Genomic DNA, 19335 nt, shown 5'->3' with positions numbered 1-19335 from the left:
AACATCTAATAAAGGGAAAAAGCCTTGAATCCGACTTATTCAGCAGCATAAACGTAAATGACCAAACATCACTGTTACTTACAGTGAAAGCTTTCAATATGATATTAGGATACACATATTTAATGGCATTGCCAGGCATTATAAAAATCTACACATGTCTAAAACAAGCTTCTGAAAAATTAGGGCAGCACACTCTGTGTCTTACTCATTCCACATGCACAATTGCATTACCCAGTGAGTGGGTATCCATCTATCATCAATGGAAAGCCCTGTGACATTAAAAATCCATCAGGTAAATTTGTCCACAGGAACACGTTTAAATAGTCACCTTACACCTGGGTCATTGTGCCTCTGTAAACACATGACAATGGCCCCCGTCTCCGGCGTGACTTTACGAAAGGTAACTGGAGATCTGAGTGCTGTTGGCGGGCTAATTTTAGCCTCTTAGACTCATTATAATGTGGTGTTACATTTCTCTCCATTCAATCACATGTGAGTCCACCTACAGTGGATTACACAGATGCAAGAAATCCAATTAGTTTATCGAAGGGATCACTTTTAATCAGAGTTTCAATGCGATATGGAGGGCTATTTGAGGGCATTTCTGTGTACATTTGCAGGTGTCAGCCGGTGTGCTGTAGGCTGCATATTAACTGACTTAGCTCATAAATATCTGTGATGCAGTGTATCTTCAGAACATCAAAAGGAGTTACCACATGCAGTGAACTGTTCAAGGGAAAAATACATTTCTCTCTTTTTGTTTAATCTAATATCACATCTGAGCTACCGTAGCTCAGTATGCTTTGTGCATAATTTATGTTCTCTGCAATCCATCTTTTCAATTACAACATTCAACACTGAAGTCCTTCATTTCCAACAAACCAATTATTGAATCAGTTCATGGCTGTGGCCATTGATCATATAGCTAATGCCATATATTTATAGGTGTTTTATTAATAAGGCAAACATTGGTTGGCTCACTCTGAATGACTGCCACGACAATGAACTAATTGCCTGCAAAACACTATTTTCACATTCATGGGCCACTATTACGGCTCAATTGTTTAATAATGTCAAGTGAGTAATTTTATTAAGCGTCACACAAATGTAATCATGCGGCAGGGCAACGTGAATTTGAGGGTATACAAGTGTTAACATCAATATGGGTTTTAGGTTATTACTGCCGCGGCAAATGTAAATGTGCCTCATTGATGGAGAGTGCTCAGCTGAATCGGAAATGTGCAAACCACAAACAAAACTGGCTGCTTCGTTCCCCTGCCATCTGCATACACATCAGGACACACACACACACACACACACACACACAGGCAGGCATACGTGTGCACGCACAGACACACACACACAGTCACATTTTATATCTCCCCATCTGAAACTGGATTAGGACCATGAATAATGTATTTATGTAAATGTCTGATGGGTATAACTATAAAAGATGAGAGTGATTGAAAAGGCATTTTGTTAGATTGAGTTATGGATGGTTTCAGAACAGGTCAGGGAGGGAGCCAGGCCAATTAATCTAAAAAAAAAAGAAAAAGCTTTATTTTTAAAACAAAGAGGTCACAGTGTCACCTTCAACTCAGGAATAGATTCACACAGAGAAAAAACAGAATCTCAGCCTTTGCCTTTCAAACATTTATGTCAGTTTATTAAACCAAACCATCATTGACTCTGAAGTCATTGGCCTCGGCTCGCACCATCTGTGTAATGCATCACCACTGCCTTTTCTGTCAAAACACCGACTTGTTACAGAACTGACATAAATGTCACCAGACATCTCTCATCTCATTATTCAACGGCATGTGTGTCACCCATCCATCTGTGCTGAGAGTCCTGCATTATGTTTATGCTAAATATCCACCTGTGTGGGTACAGACAATGCAGCCATATTGCATTCAGTCTGCAAGATTGTGTGTTCTGTTAGGTATACCATTTGAATAACAGCTCCAGTTGTCATGTGTGTAACACTGCTGTAATCTTTGTAATCCCTATGATGTATCTGCAAATCAGGACACACAGCTATCAGCCTATTCAAAGAAACAGAGACAATGGCAACATTTTGAAATGTAACCGACAACTGCTCATTTGTTCCATTTTACAGCAGCGCGGGGAAAGGAAACACAGTATTTTGTTCAGAGTACACACATTTGAGGAAAAAGCTCCATAGGCATTAATAATTTATCACATTTTATAAGGCAATTTAGCAGTCACTTGAAGTTGCTATGGTGACAGGGGGGTATTTTGAGGCAACTAATGACCTATGCAAAACCCACTCTCTGCATACTTCACTCAAGCTAAATGAGATTGCTCTCTGTGCTGTGTGTGTGTGATACATGGCTGAGAACTTAATCCCCATGCTTTGCTTGGCCTTTTTCAGCACAGGACAAATTAAGGTTCTTAATATCAATGTAAAACATCTGTGGGCTGTTTACTGTACAGGGGACGTGAGCCAAGTAGCAACCGGGGGCCAGCACCGTGCTGCATAATGGTCTTTTGTTTTGATTGCTAATGCAGAATTCATAACAGTTGTCAGGTTAAGGTCAGAGAAAAAACGAAGAATCCAGCGGGTGAAAGGAAAATGAATACTCATGATATGATTTGAATGTAACCCAATATGTTTCACACTAAATCCCCTTCAATATCTCTTTATTTTTCGGCTTACGTCAAAGATTCCACATTGGAAAAACTCTGTTCTGAGGGCGAATCATATTTGTCCAATAACGGCTTGGCTTGTTGCAGCTGTTGGGGCTGAGACTGAATGAGTCATGTGTTACCCATTTAAGTCCAATTTCTCCAATGCAAATGCCTGACATGTGTGACTCTACAGGGCCCTGAGTTGAAACGTTTTTTTTTGCAACAAGGGAGGAGAGAATGGAGGCCAGAGCTTTGTAACCATTTAGCCACCTGCTTCACCCATGACCTGTACTAAAAAAAATAAGTTTGTATTCGCAAGACAGTCCACTGGTGTTGTTTCTGACATGGCTTTATAGCAGCCACACATGCCATGAAATTAAAGGGATAAACAAAGGAGGAATGGATTCTGTGGTTTTGCCCTTAAAAGGAGCTCTTCTTTTAGGAAAATCTGAGTTATATCCCTCGAACTGTGAATGCATTTTTTCTAGCCCTATAAATAAATTGGCACACACTTAGAAAAATTGCTAAACATTTTCAATCCCCGACTACTTTTTTACAGAGTCTGCTGTGCCTGTATGTCCATTAGCATACATGCCAAGTTGACTAACAAAGGTGTGACGCTGAGAGCTGTTTTGCTGCTCTTCTCCACCAAGAAGCCTTGGTATTAAGCGCCACCTGTTGGGATACAACAGCAATTACATGGAGCCAGTGACAGCCACATAATACAGGATTACAGGGGGTCATTTACAGTGTAACATAATAGCCAAGTTATTAATTAGCCAGTCTTGAGGGAGGAATAGCTGTGTGGGTCACAAACTACTGATGAAAGCTGCACAGTGGCTTTCTACACTACAAAATGCATTTTTCAAGGGCAGTTTGCAGCTTTGAATACAACCTGATATGTTTCAAATGCCTCTAGTATTTAGTTATCTTAATATCACCATTCTAATGCTTGAAACGGCAGTGTTTGTACTTCAGTTTTCGTTTCATCAATGTGCAACAAAAAAAGCACTTTAAATAGCTGTTCAGGAATGCAACACTTAAACTAACCTAAACAAATGAAAATCTCTGAGGGGTTAGAAGATTTGTAAAAGGAGGATGACTCACACACATCTATTGAACCGCAGTGGAAAACTCAAGGCTATATATACAAAGGCCTTTACGCCAGGAGCTCATTTGTATGGAAATATACACAATAAGATGACAATAATGCAAACATGCATTCTTTTGTGTAACTTTCACACAAATAAACACTGAATTAAAGCATATAATGTAGTGATGCAACAACCATACACTGGTCAAATCCTGACATCGGTTATTATGTTACACATAACCTCTGCCTTTTGTCATTTTGATAAGAAAAATTGTGGCCACGCTAAAATATCCACCTCTTGGAAAATGTGTCAATAACAGTTCCTTGATGAAAAAATGACATGTCAGCTGTCCCCCACTGAACGCCACCAGTTTGTTTTCCTTCGACCTCAATAATGTCGGACACCAGTCTGATGGAGGCAAAAATAGCTGGAGAACGTTTGGTGAATAAAGCATAATACCCAATTTTATTTGCATGAAAGCATTTCTCTGAGCCAGTTTTGACTGTACTTTAGCTTGTGGTTCTAGTTGTCAGATAATTTCCTACCTGATAATAGTCATCATCCTGTATATAGTGTTGAGGCGACTCTACCCAACCAGCAATATTTCAAACACTGATCTCACAGCTTGTGCCGATTATTTCCCCACCGTTGTCTATTTTATTCTATTCTGCATAACAAAGATTTTTTTTTTTTGCTTTTTTTAATAGCACAGCACGGCTCCAAATAAGACAAGCTTTGTGGCAGTGCCGATTGAAGCCGCAGCAGCATAGAGGGAATCACTGTTCTGTGATCAGTGACCAGAGGCCCATCGGCCATCGCTGTCATCATCTCCTCAACGCAGCCAAGAGCCCAGTCTTGAACCCCCCCCCCCCCCCCCCCCATCACACATACTCATTGGGTGACACTAGGCTCGGGCTGTATGATGTTGGTTGGCCTTTCTGTCTCAGGCAACAGAGAAGCGATTGTTTTTCTCACTGACTGACTGTCTGTCTCTCAGTCTCTTCTGGCAGAATAAGTTGCTGTAGTCAAGAGGGGAACATTCTCGCCTAAAATTGGTTTAATTTTTTGTTCCAGTGCCACTTCTTCTGTTTGTAGTTTATTCTAGACTTCATTGGCTTGGAAACCAGGAAACAGGATAAACACCAGGGACATGTTTCACAAATACACCAGTGGTTTCTTAGAAAAACTCAGCCAACAGTGTTTTTATGAAGCAGGATGTCACATAACTCTTTTTTTCTCCCCCTACATGCCACCGGATAATCTCTACTTCACTTATTTTTTCACTGGCTGAAATTCTGATAGTGATTTCACGTGATGCAAACCCCGGGGTTGATGAGTGACAATTTGGAACAAAGACAGGAAAAGTCTGTCTCCTTTCCAAGGTCACAGGCTTTTCTACCGTTTCCCTTGCCCTGCACTGCCTGGTCAGATTGATTTGAATAGAAATCGACTCAGCATGCAGCCATGTTGGGCAAAATTACTATGTGTGTGTGTGTGTGTGTGTGTGTGTGTGTGTGTGTGTGTGTGTGTGTGTGTGTGTGTGTGTGTGTGTGTGTGTGTGTGTGTGTGTGTGTGTGTGTGTGTGTGTGTGTGTGTGTGTGTGTGTGTTGGTGTGTGTGTGTTTGGGTGGGCGGCGGTTAGAGTCTGATGTGTACAGTTGTGTTCAAAAGCAGTGTGTTTAAAAAAGTGAGGCAAGATCAAAATCCGTATCATAGCTTTTATTTCCAAACACGCAAATGCATTGGGGACATTGCACATTCTATTCCAACTCCAAACATGAAGAAACATTTGTCAAATGTTTCTTAATCTTTACAGAAAGTGAGGAAAAAGGAATATTAGAAAAAATAGCAGTGTCTGCATTTTTCTTTACAACTCAAACATTTACTGTATGAACTGAAAAATGCATGACGATTTAGCTTTCCTATGAATCACTGAACTAATATTTAGTTGTATAAGCTCTGTTTCTGAGCATCTGTGTTGCAGGGAGCCGACCAACTTATGGCACCTGTGAACAGGTGTTTCAGCCCAGGACGATTGGACTACATTCCACAATTCCTCTGCATTTCTTGGTTTTGACTCAAAAGCCGCAGACAGTTTGTCAGACGACCCCCAAACACTGCATTCAAGCCACAGTACACTTTGAAGACAGTGAAGCATGGTGGCACAGACATCATGTTATGGGGATATTTCTCATACTATGGTGTCGGGTCTATTTATTGCATACCATGGATCATGGATCAATTTGGATACATTAGAATACTTGAAGAGGTCATGTTGCCTTATGCTGAAGAGGAAATGCCCTTGAAATGGGTGTTCCAACAAGTCAACGACCCCAAACACACCAGTAAGCGAACAAGATCTTGGTTCCAGACCAACAAGATTAACGTTATGGAGTGGCCAGCCCAATCCCTAGACCTTAATCCAATAGAAAACCTATGTGGTGACATCAAAAATGCTGTTTTTGAGTCAAAACCAAGAAATGCAGAGGAATTGTGGAATGTAGTCCAATCGTCCTGGGCTGAAACACCTGTTCACAGGTGCCATAAGTTGGTCGGCTCCCTGCAACACAGATGCTCAGAAACAGAGGTTATACAACTAAATATTAGTTCAGTGATTCATAGGAAAGCTAAATCTTCATGCATTTTTCAGTTGATACAGTAAATGTTTGAGTTGTAAAGAAAAATGCAGACACTGCTATTTTTTTGAACAGTCTAATATTCCTTTTTCTTCACTTTCTGTAAAGATATAGAAACATTTGACAAATGTTTCTTCATATTTGGAGTTGGATAGAATGTGCAATGTCCCTAATGCATTTGCGTGTATGGAAATAAAAGCTATGATACGGATTTTGATCTTTACTCAATTTTTTAAACACACTGCTATTATTTTGAACACAACTGTATGTCCTGCATAGCGAGATAATAAGATATGTGATCAGACTACGTGATCATGGTTTTATGTTGGATACATGCTGATTAGAAATATCAAGTAGCCTACTGTATTTTGCACATTTACATATTTTATTACAACAGTGCATTTTAATCTAAACTCTTCAATGTTCAAAAACATATAATGGTAACACATTACAATAATGTAGGCCTACACACAATTGTAGTAACTACTACATAGTTATGCAGTAATTAGGCTACTTTATGCGAATAAAGTAACTACTAGTAGGTTTTTTTTTGTAATTACTACATAGTTGTTGTTTTTTTAGTAAACGACATAGTTATTATGCAGTACTATATGCCAATATAGTAACTACTACATATAGTTTTTGTTTAGTTTTTTGTTACTTGAATGTATGTGTGTGTGTGTGTGTGTGTGTGTGTGCGTGCGTGCGTGCGCGCGCGTGTGTGTACAGTATATAGGCCTATATTAAACATGTTAAATGAAAATGAATCACAAACGCAAACAGTCTACACAGGAAGTGTGCCTCGTGCTTTTGTTCCTGGTGCATGAACAGATGATGTAATGCTGCCCTCTCCTGTACAGTCACAGAGCTTGTGGTGTCCATGCATCACTGTATAATTCTCAATGAGCTCTCTGTCATGTTTTTAAACGGCAGCTTATTGGGTCCTTTTTTTTTTTTTTTTTTTTTTTTTTACACAGCAGCACCAGTGCTCTGATTTGATCCCCGTCAGGTAACTAGGAGGGGACATACATTTTAGGAGGGGCTTTAACTTTGGGGACTTTGTTCGATATATAGAAGAAGAAAAAAAAGACTGCATTCAACAGTTAGTCTATTTTCCTGACTGCTGTGGCAGCAATCCCTGACCGGCCCTTCACTTCCAGGAATACCGGGAAAGGTGCAAGCAGCCAGCGCGATGGGTCTGGTGAAGTTTGTGTCTGCGGTTGTTACTAGAGCGTTATTTCTCCTCGTCTCTCTAATCGCGGTCTCGAGGGTTGCGTTCGTGAAGAAAGATAACAAGTACTGGTGTCTGACGATCCTATTTCTGCCGCTTGTCGTTGAAATGATTATTACACTGAAGAGCCGAGAGGGAAAAGCTTACAAATGGTAAGATGAGGTCCATTCATCTAATTGTTTGTAGATGTGTTGTAAAACTTGCAATTATATTGGCTAATGCTTGAGGATGCAACTCATTTTTGTGCGTGTAAAACGAATCTCAATTGAACTATATGTTTTATTGCTAAACACATTTGCGGTAAAGTTCATGAATATTTTTTTTTGGTCATTTCAAACCCTTCCCCCAACCACCCTAAATATCCTGCATCCTGCTTGAGCCTTTGCTGCTATTGTTTGAACTGTCCTGGGACAGTGAGGATGGGGTGTTACCCCTGAAGTATTATTTCAGGGACTCAACTGCACATACTGTACATAGACTTTCTCCATGGCTGAACTTAAAGGCCTACTTCACCGGTTTGAATATGAAGGTGTATTGAATTCTGAGATCCTATGTAGTATAAATGTGCAAAAAAAAAATGAAATTGGTTCATCCTAGCCTGAGAAAAGGCAGAAAGAGTGTTTTTTAACCCTATATTAATCTTACTGTGACATCACAGTAAGATAAATATAGGGTTAAAAAAAAAACCTTACTTTGTAAATATTACTGTGATTTCTCCTACTGTGACATCACAGTAATATTTACAAAGTATTTTTTTTTAACACTATATTTATCTTACTGTGATGTCACAGTAAGATTAATATAGGGTTAAAAAAAACACTCTTTCTGCCTTTTCTCAGGCTAGGATGAACCGATTTTTTTTTTTTTGCACATTTATACTACATAGGATCTCAGAATTCAATACACCTTCATATTCCCACCGGTGAAGTAGGCCTTTAATCTCAATCTATATAGCTTTTTATCTAATTCTGTCTTGATTTCTCTTTCCATGCATGTGTTTTTTAAACCTCCAATGATAGCAGTCATTGTAATACTATAGGAACCCCTGCAACACTGTATGTCAGATTTGAAAAGTATTTGTTATAAAAAAAGTAACCTCCACCCAATAATTTCCTTCCCCATCCTCAAAGATTTCAAAAACAAGTGTTTTGTTTTGTTTAGTTTATTTCACATACAACACACTATATAAAAACACCTGCTTTAAGAATATGTGTGGATGCAGCAGAAACCTGTACAGGCTTACAGCGTGTTACAAATTATTATGCAAATTGGATTGAAGTGTCATTAACATTTAGTTTTTTGTTTTTCAATTAAATTTTTGTATGATATTGTGTCTCAGGACGCCTTGGATCATTGAAATCAATCTCATACACCTGTGATAATTAGTTTGCCACGTGAGCCCAATCAAAGGAAATCCTACTTAAGAAGGACGTTTCACATTATAAAGCAGGCCACATGTTTCAAGCACTATGGGAAAGAAAAAGGATCTCTTTGCTGCCGAAAAGCGTCAAATAGTGCAATACCTTGGACAAGGTATGAAAACATTAGATATTTCACGGAAACTTAAGCGTGATCATCGTACTGTGACGAAATTTGTGGCTGATTCAGAACACAGACGGGTTGGTGCAGATAAAGGCATAATGAGGAAGGTTTCTGCCAGACAAATTCATCGGATAAGGAGAGCAGCTGCTAAAATGCGGTTACAGAGCAGCAGACATGTATTTGAAGCCGCTGCTGCCTCTGGAGTCCCGCGAACCTCAAGGTGTAGGATCCTCCAGAGGTTTGCAGTTGTGCATCAACCTATTATTCGGCCACCCCTAAACAATGCTCACAAGCAGAAACGGTTGCAGTGGGCTCAGAAATACATGAAGACTAATTTTCAAACAGTCTTGTTTACTGATGAGTGCCGTGCAACCCTGGATGGTCCAGATGGATGGAGTGGATGGTTGGTGAATGGCCACCATGTCCCAACAAGGCTGCAACGTCAGCAAGGAGGTGGTGGAGTAATGTGAAAATGACCTCGGCAAAGTATGTTGAGTTTCTGACTGACCACTTTCTTCTGTGGTACAAAAAGAAGAACTGTGCCTTCCGTAGTAAAATCATCTTCATGCATGACAATGCACCATCTCATGCTGCAAAGAATACCTCTGTGGCATTGGCTGCTATGGGCATAAAAGGAGATAACCTCATGGTGTGGTCCCCATCTTCCCCTGACCTTAACACTATTGAGAAGCTTTGGAGCATCCTCAAGCAAAAGATCTATGAAGTTGGGAGGCAGTTCACATCAAAACAGCAGCTATGGGAGGCTATTCTGACATCCTGCAAAGATATTCAAGCAGAAACTCTCCAAAAAGTCACAATTTCAATGGATGCAAGAATTGTGAATGTGATATCAAAGAAGGGGTCTGCTAAGAAGTTTTTGATTGAAATAGCTTTTGATTTCACTAAATATGACCTCCACATTCTGCAAATTCAACAAATGACCATTTTTAGTTCTTTACAACCTATAAAATGTTTTGAAACTCTGTTGTGCATAATAATTTGGAACAAACAAAAAAATGTTGTTATCATTGGGAGGTTTGTTCAATAAAATTTGAATCATACTTTAACGGTTGATGACTTAAATTATACTGACTGTCATTTGCATCGACTATTTAGGAAAATCTGAGAAAAATATAATTTGCATAATAATTTGGAACACACTGTATATGGAAAACACACGCACCATTTTTATGTTAGAATACAACAAATACAACAGACACACGCAAAGAAGCAACAACAAATAAATAAATAATGATAGAAAACAATTAAAAAATTAAAACAATGAAAGAACTCAAATTATACAATACAGTAATAAAAAAACTAAAATGACAAACATTCTAATACATCTGTTTAAATCAGTTAAATCAAACTATCAAACTGTAGGATTATACTGTATATACATGGGTTTAAATGTAAAATTGCAAAGAGTTGTGTTTAACATGCTTTTGATAGCATAGCATTTCGTAGTACCGTTTTGTACACAGAGAATGAGACAGAAGAATCAAGTAGATACTACATGTTTTCATTCCAGTCAAAAACACTTTTCTTCACAGGATTAACGTTCGTATAACATCATGTGTCTGTACGAAGCTGTGTTGATAAAATGTTCTTTCTATTGCAGGATTTCCCCTCCGATATTTCTGTTTCTCATCAGTATCATTCCCTCCATCTGGATCCTGGAGATCGCCTCCCAGCAGGACAAATCTCAAACTCAGGTACCCGCACCCAACGCCAGAAACAAAAATTCTATAAGTCAGTGTGTAACTGCTTAAAACATCAGTTGAGTTCTCATGCTTTCCAAACCAAATTCTCAATCTCACAACTTCTGATGGTTTGCACAATTCTTCGCTATTTGCACATGTAGCTATGGAACATCATTTGTTCGATAATTTTCAAACTTGAAGCTTACTGTAGTGAAAAGTACAAGTAGTCAAGTCAAGTGTTAAGTGCTGTCTTTAAAACAAATCTCTCTCTACTGTTTTCTAGTGTAAAAAACTCGACTCTTTTAAGGATTTTCAAGGAATTATCACACTGAACAAGACCGGGGACAACCAGACGTACCCTGACCTTCGTAAGGTAAAATAAAGATGAGTTTTTTTTGTTGAAGATATACTAGACTGGATAAAACACAATATTTTGGGGTAATGAAACTGGCCATGCTTTCCTAAATGAAGCAACATAACAGTACAGATTTCTAAATTAAATATTGAAAACATGTTTTCTAGTTTCTCCTCAAGTTTAATTTATTTTCATACCCAATTAGTGAGCTTTAGAGGTGCCAGTTGGCAAATGGTTTACCTTTGCACTGAGCCAGGTAGCTGCTTCCCCCTGCATTAGGTATTAATGCTAAGCTTAATACAGTGGAGGAAATGTATTTGATCCCTAACTGATTTTGTAAGTTTGCCCACTTACAATGAAATGACCGGTCTATAATTGTAATGCCAGGTTTATTTTAACAGTGATAGACAGAATATCAAAAAGAAAATCCAGAAAATCACATAAAAAGAAGATATAAATTATTTTGCATTTCATTGAGTGAAATAAGTATTTGATCCCCTATCAAAACATTGCTTAGTACTTGGTGGAGAAACCCTTGTTGGCAAGTACAGAGGTCAGACGTGTTTTGTAGTTGATGACCAGGTTTGCACACAGCTCAGGAGGATTTGGACCACTCCTCTTTGGACCACTCCTCTTTGCAGATCCTCTCCTAATCTTTAAGGTTTCGAGGCTTTCGCTTGAGCTTCAGTTCCCTCCACAGGTCTAATGGATTAAGGTCCGGAGACTGGCTAGGCCACTCCATGACCTTAATGTGCTTCTTCTTGAGCCACTCCTTTATTGCCTTTGCTGTATTTTAAGAGTCATTGACGTGCTGGAAGACCCATCCACGACCCATTTTTATGGACCTGGCTGAGAGAAAGAGGTTGTCACCCAGTATTTCATGGTACATTGCCCCATCCATAGTTCCCTCGATGCAGTGAAGTCCACCTGTCCCCTTAGAAGGGAAACACCCCCAAAGCATAATGCTTCAACCTCCATGTTTGACTGTGGGAATGGTGTTCTTGGGGTCATAGTCAGAATTCCTCTTCCTCCAAGCATGGCAAGTCACTATGATACCAAATAACTTGATTTTGTTCTAATCTGACCACATCACCTTCTCCCAAGCATTCTCTGAGTCCTTCAGGTGTTTATTGGCAAACTTCAGACGGTTCTGTACATGTCCCTTTTTGAGCAGGGGGACCTAATGGGCACTACAGGATTTCAATCCATTATGGCATAGTTATAGTAGTGTTACCAATGGTTTTCTTGGTGACTGTGGTCCCAGCTGCCTTGGGATCATAAACAAGCTCCTCCTGTGTAGATCTGGGCTGATCCCTCACCTTTCTCATGATTTGTGACGAAATTTGTGGCTGATTCAGAGCACAGACGGGTTGGTGCAGATAAAGGCATAATGAGGAAGGTTTCTGCCAGACAAATTCATCGGATAAGGAGAGCAGCTGCTAAAATGCCGTTACAGAGCAGCAGACAGGTATTTGAAGCCGCTGGTGCCTCTGGAGTCCCGCGAACCTCAAGGTGTAGGATCCTCCAGAGGTTTGCAGTTGTGCATAAACCTATTATTCGGCCACCCCTAAACAATGCTCACAAGCAGAAACGGTTGCAGTGGGCTCAGAAATACATGAAGACTCATTTTCAAACAGTCTTGTTTACTGATGAGTGCCGTGCAACCCTGGATGGTCCAGATGGATGGAGTGGATGGTTGGTGAATGGCCACCATGTCCCAACAAGGCTGCAACGTCAGCAAGGAGGTGGTGGAGTAATGTGAAAATTACCTCGGCAAAGTATGTTGAGTTTCTGACTGACCACTTTCTTCCGTGGTACAAAAAGAAGAACTGTGCCTTCCGTAGTAAAATCATCTTCATGCATGACAATGCACCATCTGCAAAGAATATCTCTGTGGCATTGGCTGGTATGGGCATAAAAGGAGATAACCTCATGGTGTGGCCCCCATCTTCCCCTGACCTTAACACTATTGAGAACCTTTGGAGCATCCTCAAGCAAAAGATTTATGAGGTTGGGAGGCAGTTCACATCAAAACAGCAGCTATGGGAGGCTATTCTGACATCCTGCAAAGATATTCAAGCAGAAACTCTCCAAAAAGTCACAATTTCAATGGATGCAAGAATTGTGAAGGTGATATCAAAGAAGGGGTCTGTTAACATGTAACTTGGCCTGCTAAGAAGTTTTTGATTGAAATAGCTTTTGATTTCAGTAAATATGACCTCCACATTCTGCAAATTCAACAAATGACCATTTTTAGTTCTTTACAACCTATCAAATGTTTTGAAACTCTGTTGTGCATAATAATTTGGAACAAACAAAAAAATGTTGTTATCATTGGGAGGTTTGTTCAATACAATTTGAATCATACTTTAACGGTTGATGACTTAAATTATCACTATGATCATTGATACCCCACAAGGTGAGATCTTGCATGGAGCCCCAGACTGAGGGAGATTGATGGTCATTTTGTGTTTCTTTCATTTTCGAATAATCGCACCAACAGTTGTCTCCTTCTCACCCAGCTTCTCTTCAATGATCTTGTAGTCTATTCCGGCCTTGTGCAGGTCTACAATCTTGTCCCTGGTGTCCTTAGACAGCTCTTTGGTCTTGCCCATTATGGAGATGTTGGAGTTTGATTTATTGACTCTTTTGACAGGTGTCTTTTATACAGGTAACAAGTTGAGACAGGTGTGTTTTATACAGGAAACTAGTTGAGATTAGGAATATTTTTTTAAAGCACGAGGACTAATCTGTGGGAGCCAGAATTCTTTATGGTTGGTAGGGGGTCAAATACTTATTTCACTCAATGAAATGAAAAATTATTTATATATTTTTTTTATGTGATTTTCTGGATTTTCTTTTTGATATTCTGTCTATCACTGTTAAAATAAACCTAGCTTTAAAATGATAGCTCGCTAATTTCTTTGTAAGTGGGCAAACTTACAAAATCGGTGAGGGATCAAATACTTATTTCCTCCACTGTATATTAACACTTTGTCTCCATTGAGAGCTTATAGTTTGTAGACAATTATGTTTTAAACTAAAACTGTCAATGTACTGTCTCTCCAAATCTGTCTAATAAAGAAAAAAAGAGCCAAACATTTATCTAAAAAATTTAATAAAAATGTCAATATACAGAATGGTATATTGACAATTTATAGTATAAATAAATAAATAAATGGCAACATGAGAAAAACAAACCAAATGGTGTTGATATGGTTGGTGAAAAAGTCCTTAGAGTTGGCTGTCTGCAAGTGGTGTAAATTAGCTTAAGCCTCGAGGGTTGGACAATTAAAAAACCGGGGGACAAATTATCTTCCCAGGAATTCAGGGCTTGAATTCCTGGAAGATTTTGAGATAAAGTCGAGTCGGCAGAACTAAAAGAGTTAGTAAATTGTGCTAATAACAGGAAAGGTGAGGGCTCCAAATAATAATAATAATGATAAGCAGGAGGCTGCAAAAGAAAAAGGGTAAACGGGAGGAAGCCTGGGGCAGCCACAGTTGGACTGCAGTATCGCCCAGGTCTTCTTCCAACTAATCTATTCCCCGGCCCCTCTAAACTACGATTAAAGTAAAATAACACCACCTAGCAGCCCCCCGATTAACTAAACCATAACACAACAGAAACAACAGGAAAGCACAGCAGCTCAGCAGCCTAATCGCCCGCCGTCAGTCAGAGAGTCAGCCAGCCGCCCAGGCCACGCCTTTAAGCTCTGCAGGAGCAGGAGCACCTGCCCCCAATCAGGCCCCAGAACACCTGAGAGAGAAAGAGTATGGAGGAGGCAAGAGGAGGGAGGAGCAGAAAGGTGGGAGCGCGTAACAGTTTAAATGACATCCCATTATATGGGGTATTACATGTGTTAATGCTCCTTTTGGCATATCTGTAAGTGTGTGCAACTTCATGAGTCACCCAGGGACTGATAATAACTTGTGGCAAGACTTTACGAGGTTAAGAGGCCTTACAAATACCAAAACTAAATATATCACTAACATAATAAGATAATGATAATGTGCCTTAAAAGTTGCATGTAAAGGGAGAATGAAAGAGGTCTAAGAATTGAGCCCTGAGTAACACCACAGTTCATAGAGGACCGGTGAGACATATACAAAGAAGGTGAAACATCATAAACAAGAATAAAAACACACATTGCACCAGATATCCCAGCCCACTCTTACAGTCAAAGTAGTAAAATAATAAGATCAACAGTATCAACAGCATCATTTTATTCAAGAAGAACACAAATGCTTCAGATGAAGAGAGATACAGACTCAAGAATAAACCCAAGAACCCAAGAAGTATGCAATATTACGACAATTTACTGAAAATGATTGGATGGAAGGTTTTGATCCAATACAAAAATCTAAGAGTAAGAATTCCTGACAATTATTACAAAGCCTGAAAATGTGTGTGGCCAAACACAGCGAGAGGATAGCATTCAAAAGGTTTTATAGAAACAACAAATAGACCCCCACCACACCCAGGAAAGCCTAGGAGAATTTAAAAAGGCTACATTTTGGTGGGCATAGCTCCCATTTACTTTGTTTCAGGCAGAAAAGCAAAGTCAAAGTTGTGCAACATACATAAGTAGGATAAGTCTGGGGATATTCTTTATTTTAATTGGTTAACAAATCCCGTTATAATAAAATAAATAATAATTAATTTACCCTAAAAACACGTATTGTCCCTGTTGTGAAACCTGATGTTGCTGATTTCTCCAGCGCTCCACAGCCGTTCAAAGACACGTAAGTGAGTGACATTGTTAAACAAATCCATCCCACAAACACCGCCTTAAACTAGCACAGCAAATCCACAGCGGAAATTAGTCCCTAACAATGCACTGTTTGAATAGCATTTGCCAAAAGCTACAGTGCTGAGCTTTAGCTGCATATATAAGCCTGTTCATGATGATATGATTGCCCAATCACAAATTTCCCAACTTTTTTTTGACAAGTTTATTTAAAGAATATCTTTAAGAATTTCCATCTTCAGTATGAATTGTGCTTTGGCTTTTGGCACATAACCAATTATTTAGAGACTAAGTACATACATTGTGTGTTTAAGTCTTGTCATTGGATTTGTAGACAGTAAGAAAAATATAGAATATCCCCAGCCTTATCCTTTTAATGACATATACTGAAATTAATACTCAACATTTAGCAGAACAGATTACAGGGTCCATAAATGGATATTATAGGATATTAAGGAATGACATGATTTCACCTGACTGATAAGATCCAGCCACCCAAGAAAAACTCCCAAGTTCTTGACATAGAAATGACATCTTATCTCTCTTCTTTCTCATTCAAGAATATTGGTGAGGTGTATTCCAATGTCTGTGCCAACACCTGGATTCTGGGTATTCATCAAATCCTGCTCATCCTCCTCATTGTGGGGAAGTGGCTGCTCCCACTTGGGGGTGGAGTCACACGTGGCGAGCTCTCACAGCTTCTCCTCATTTTTGTTGGCACCGCGGCAGACATCCTCGAATTTACCAGCGAGACGCTATCAGATATCAAGTGGGTGGCTTGTTGTTTATGAGTGTGTTTCATATAGTGTTGTGTACATCTGCTGAGCTCTGTGCATGCACATACATGTACAACAGAGGTATAGTACTTTGAAGGTGATGTTTACCAAAATCCTGTGTGCCATTAGATCAGTGCATTAACTCAAATAAGCAGCATCCGCTTGACATGTATTGGAACTATTGGGACTGACTTTGACTATGTTTCTATATGTCTTTTCCCAGAGATAAACATTTTGTGCTGGTCTACGTCATCTTAGCCGTATGGACTTGGAGCATGTTGCAGTTCCCCCTTCATCTGTCGGGTCAGTGTGTGTTTGTGTGTTAAACAAATACATTTGGTGCTCATTAAACGGTTACAGCTGGGTGTCGTACAAAACCTCTTCCCAGTGTGGGACAATCTAAACAGTGTGTTTAGAAATTTGCAAAACATAAGTGAAGTCAGCAGCGTCCAGGCCAGTGCTCTAAGTAAACAGTGAAAAGTAGTTTGGCTGAAATGACTTGCTCCTCTATCTCCAGTTCTGTAAAATGATTAACCCAACAAAACCTCAGTTTTCCCCATCCTGAGCCTGAGAAAAGCTTTATCTGAGACCTTACTTTTGTTGACATATGGTTCTAAAATTGAGCCATCTAAAAAAAAAAGACACACACACACACACACACACACACACACACACACACACACACACACACACACACACACACACACACACACACACACAGGAAGGGTGTACATGAGGAGTTTGTATAAATCTTGAGTCTTTAAGGGGAAATCCAGTCTCACCCATTCATTACAAAAATAGATTTGGATAGAAAGAGTCCCCAGTTCTCAACTTAGCTGATAAGAGGAGGCCATAATCAAGCATAAGCCCAGCTAACAGATGTCTTTCTGAAACGTATAACACGGAACAAAGAATATGTATGTAGAGAATCTAGCTGAAGCTAGTCGCGCACCGCCAGACCAACCTACAAATAGCTTTGAAGCTAATATGCAACCCCTGTCCATGGTTAGTAACAAACAAACCAATGGATACAAGAGATTGTTCCTTTTTCTCTACTGTTATGTTTTGGGGATTTATTTCTTACCAGGTACGTTCTCTTTACTACAGAGTCCCACTGTTTGACCCAGTCTAGCCAAAAATAGCAGGAAAAGCTGGTATAAAGAGCGCATATGCTAACGGACTAGCCCTGCTCTCAGTGAACTGGACCAATGAAAGCTTTCTTTTACCACAGACCTAATATGTTGTGTGTGTTTTTTCCCCCTCCAAAAGTGGTGAACAGTGAGGGTGAAGAGGGGGACGAGGGCGTGTCCCTCATGACTAAACACAGCACGGATGTGTGGAGCATCGTGGAGGCCTTGTTTATCCAGGATGGGCCGTTCCTGGTGGTCAGGTTCATCGTCTTGACCCGATTCGAAGTATTCCACCAGATGCTGGTTTTCTTCGCCATCAAGAACTTCCTTGTCGTTATACTGAACTTGTACAGGTTGTGTGTCATATGCCAGGACTACAGAGACTCCAGAGGCAGCGCTCTCCCATGAGTTTTGACCAGTCAGCACATGGAATATTGGGGAGATGGATGGAGGGAGTGTTACAACCAAAGTTTTACAGTTAGAGCAGACTAGTAAAAGCTACAGTTGGAGGAGGAAAAGAAAGAAATGCTTGCATTCTGCTGTATTCCCACAGTGCACAATACTCTGAGGAATCAAGTCGTCGTGAATGATTACGCTGAAACCAGTGAGCACCCAATATCTTACACTTGCAAGGGGTTGATGCGCTTGATTGACTGGTCTCAATGCTCATATTTCATCTCAGTGACATTTCAACCCCTGTGTTGCTAACCTCAGTCACCTCAGTTAAAACACCTTCTGGAGAATGTTTGTTGTCAACATTTTGTTAAAATCCGTGAATATTTCCTCACGATCTGCTATCTGTACATACTGCGTGTGTGCTGGAAAAAACGGTGAGTTTACACACCCCTTTTTTATATACCCGTTTACAGAGCCTACACTATGGATTATCACCAGATTTTTCTTTCATCGCACACAGTAAACCGACAGGTAGCGATGCGATTGCGAGGAGTTATTCACCGATTTTGACAAAAAGTGATAACAAGCATGTTATTGTTATTGTGTTAACAAGCATTCTCCTGAATCGCTTTTAAACGTGTTAATGTGTGTATGGACACCCTTTGCTTAAACCAGTGGACACGGAGGGAAAAAAAGACATGAAACTGAGTGGAACAGGAGAAAAAAGGGAAAAATGTCCTGATACGATCCAATGTAAACAGATAATGCTAAGCCTTTCGGAACGGTATAATGGAACGATAGCACAACTTTGGCTTGTCCAGGCACGACAGTAAGAGAAGCATAAGGATTGGACAGATTTCCAACGGCATTGCGTGTCGTCTTGTTGCGCGGAAGTGAGGACAGGGAAAACAGGAAGAGAGGAAGACAAGGAGAGATACTAGATGATTTAAAGGCTACCAAGTGTTGACAGAAGCTGAGCTCGAGGGAGAGCAAAATCTTCTGTCTTAACACAGGCAGGAAGTTAAACCTGATTGTAAAAACATTATATCCCATGGTAGTTGGCAGTTTGAATA

General features: G+C 39.8%; 1 protein-coding gene across 1 annotated transcript; it reads left to right on the top strand.

Moving 5' to 3' along the window:
* Nucleotides 1–7512: 7512 nt before the first annotated feature.
* LOC307257968 (transmembrane protein 26-like) lies at nucleotides 7513–18692 on the top strand. The gene is made up of 6 exons (XM_080037341.1): nucleotides 7513–7764; nucleotides 10776–10869; nucleotides 11141–11230; nucleotides 16521–16729; nucleotides 16960–17039; nucleotides 18006–18692. The coding sequence occupies exons 1-6, from the start codon at nucleotides 7574–7576 to the stop codon at nucleotides 18272–18274; spliced, it is 933 nt and encodes a 310-aa protein (XP_079893467.1). The 5' UTR covers nucleotides 7513–7573; the 3' UTR covers nucleotides 18275–18692.
* The last annotated feature ends 643 nt before the right edge of the window (nucleotides 18693–19335 follow it).

Source organism: Ammodytes marinus (genome assembly GCF_949987685.1).
Source record: "Ammodytes marinus genome assembly, chromosome: 11".
Taxonomy (NCBI): domain Eukaryota; kingdom Metazoa; phylum Chordata; class Actinopteri; order Uranoscopiformes; family Ammodytidae; genus Ammodytes; species Ammodytes marinus.
Note: the sequence above shows the minus strand (reverse complement) of the source record. Positions and strands in the feature narration are given on the sequence as shown.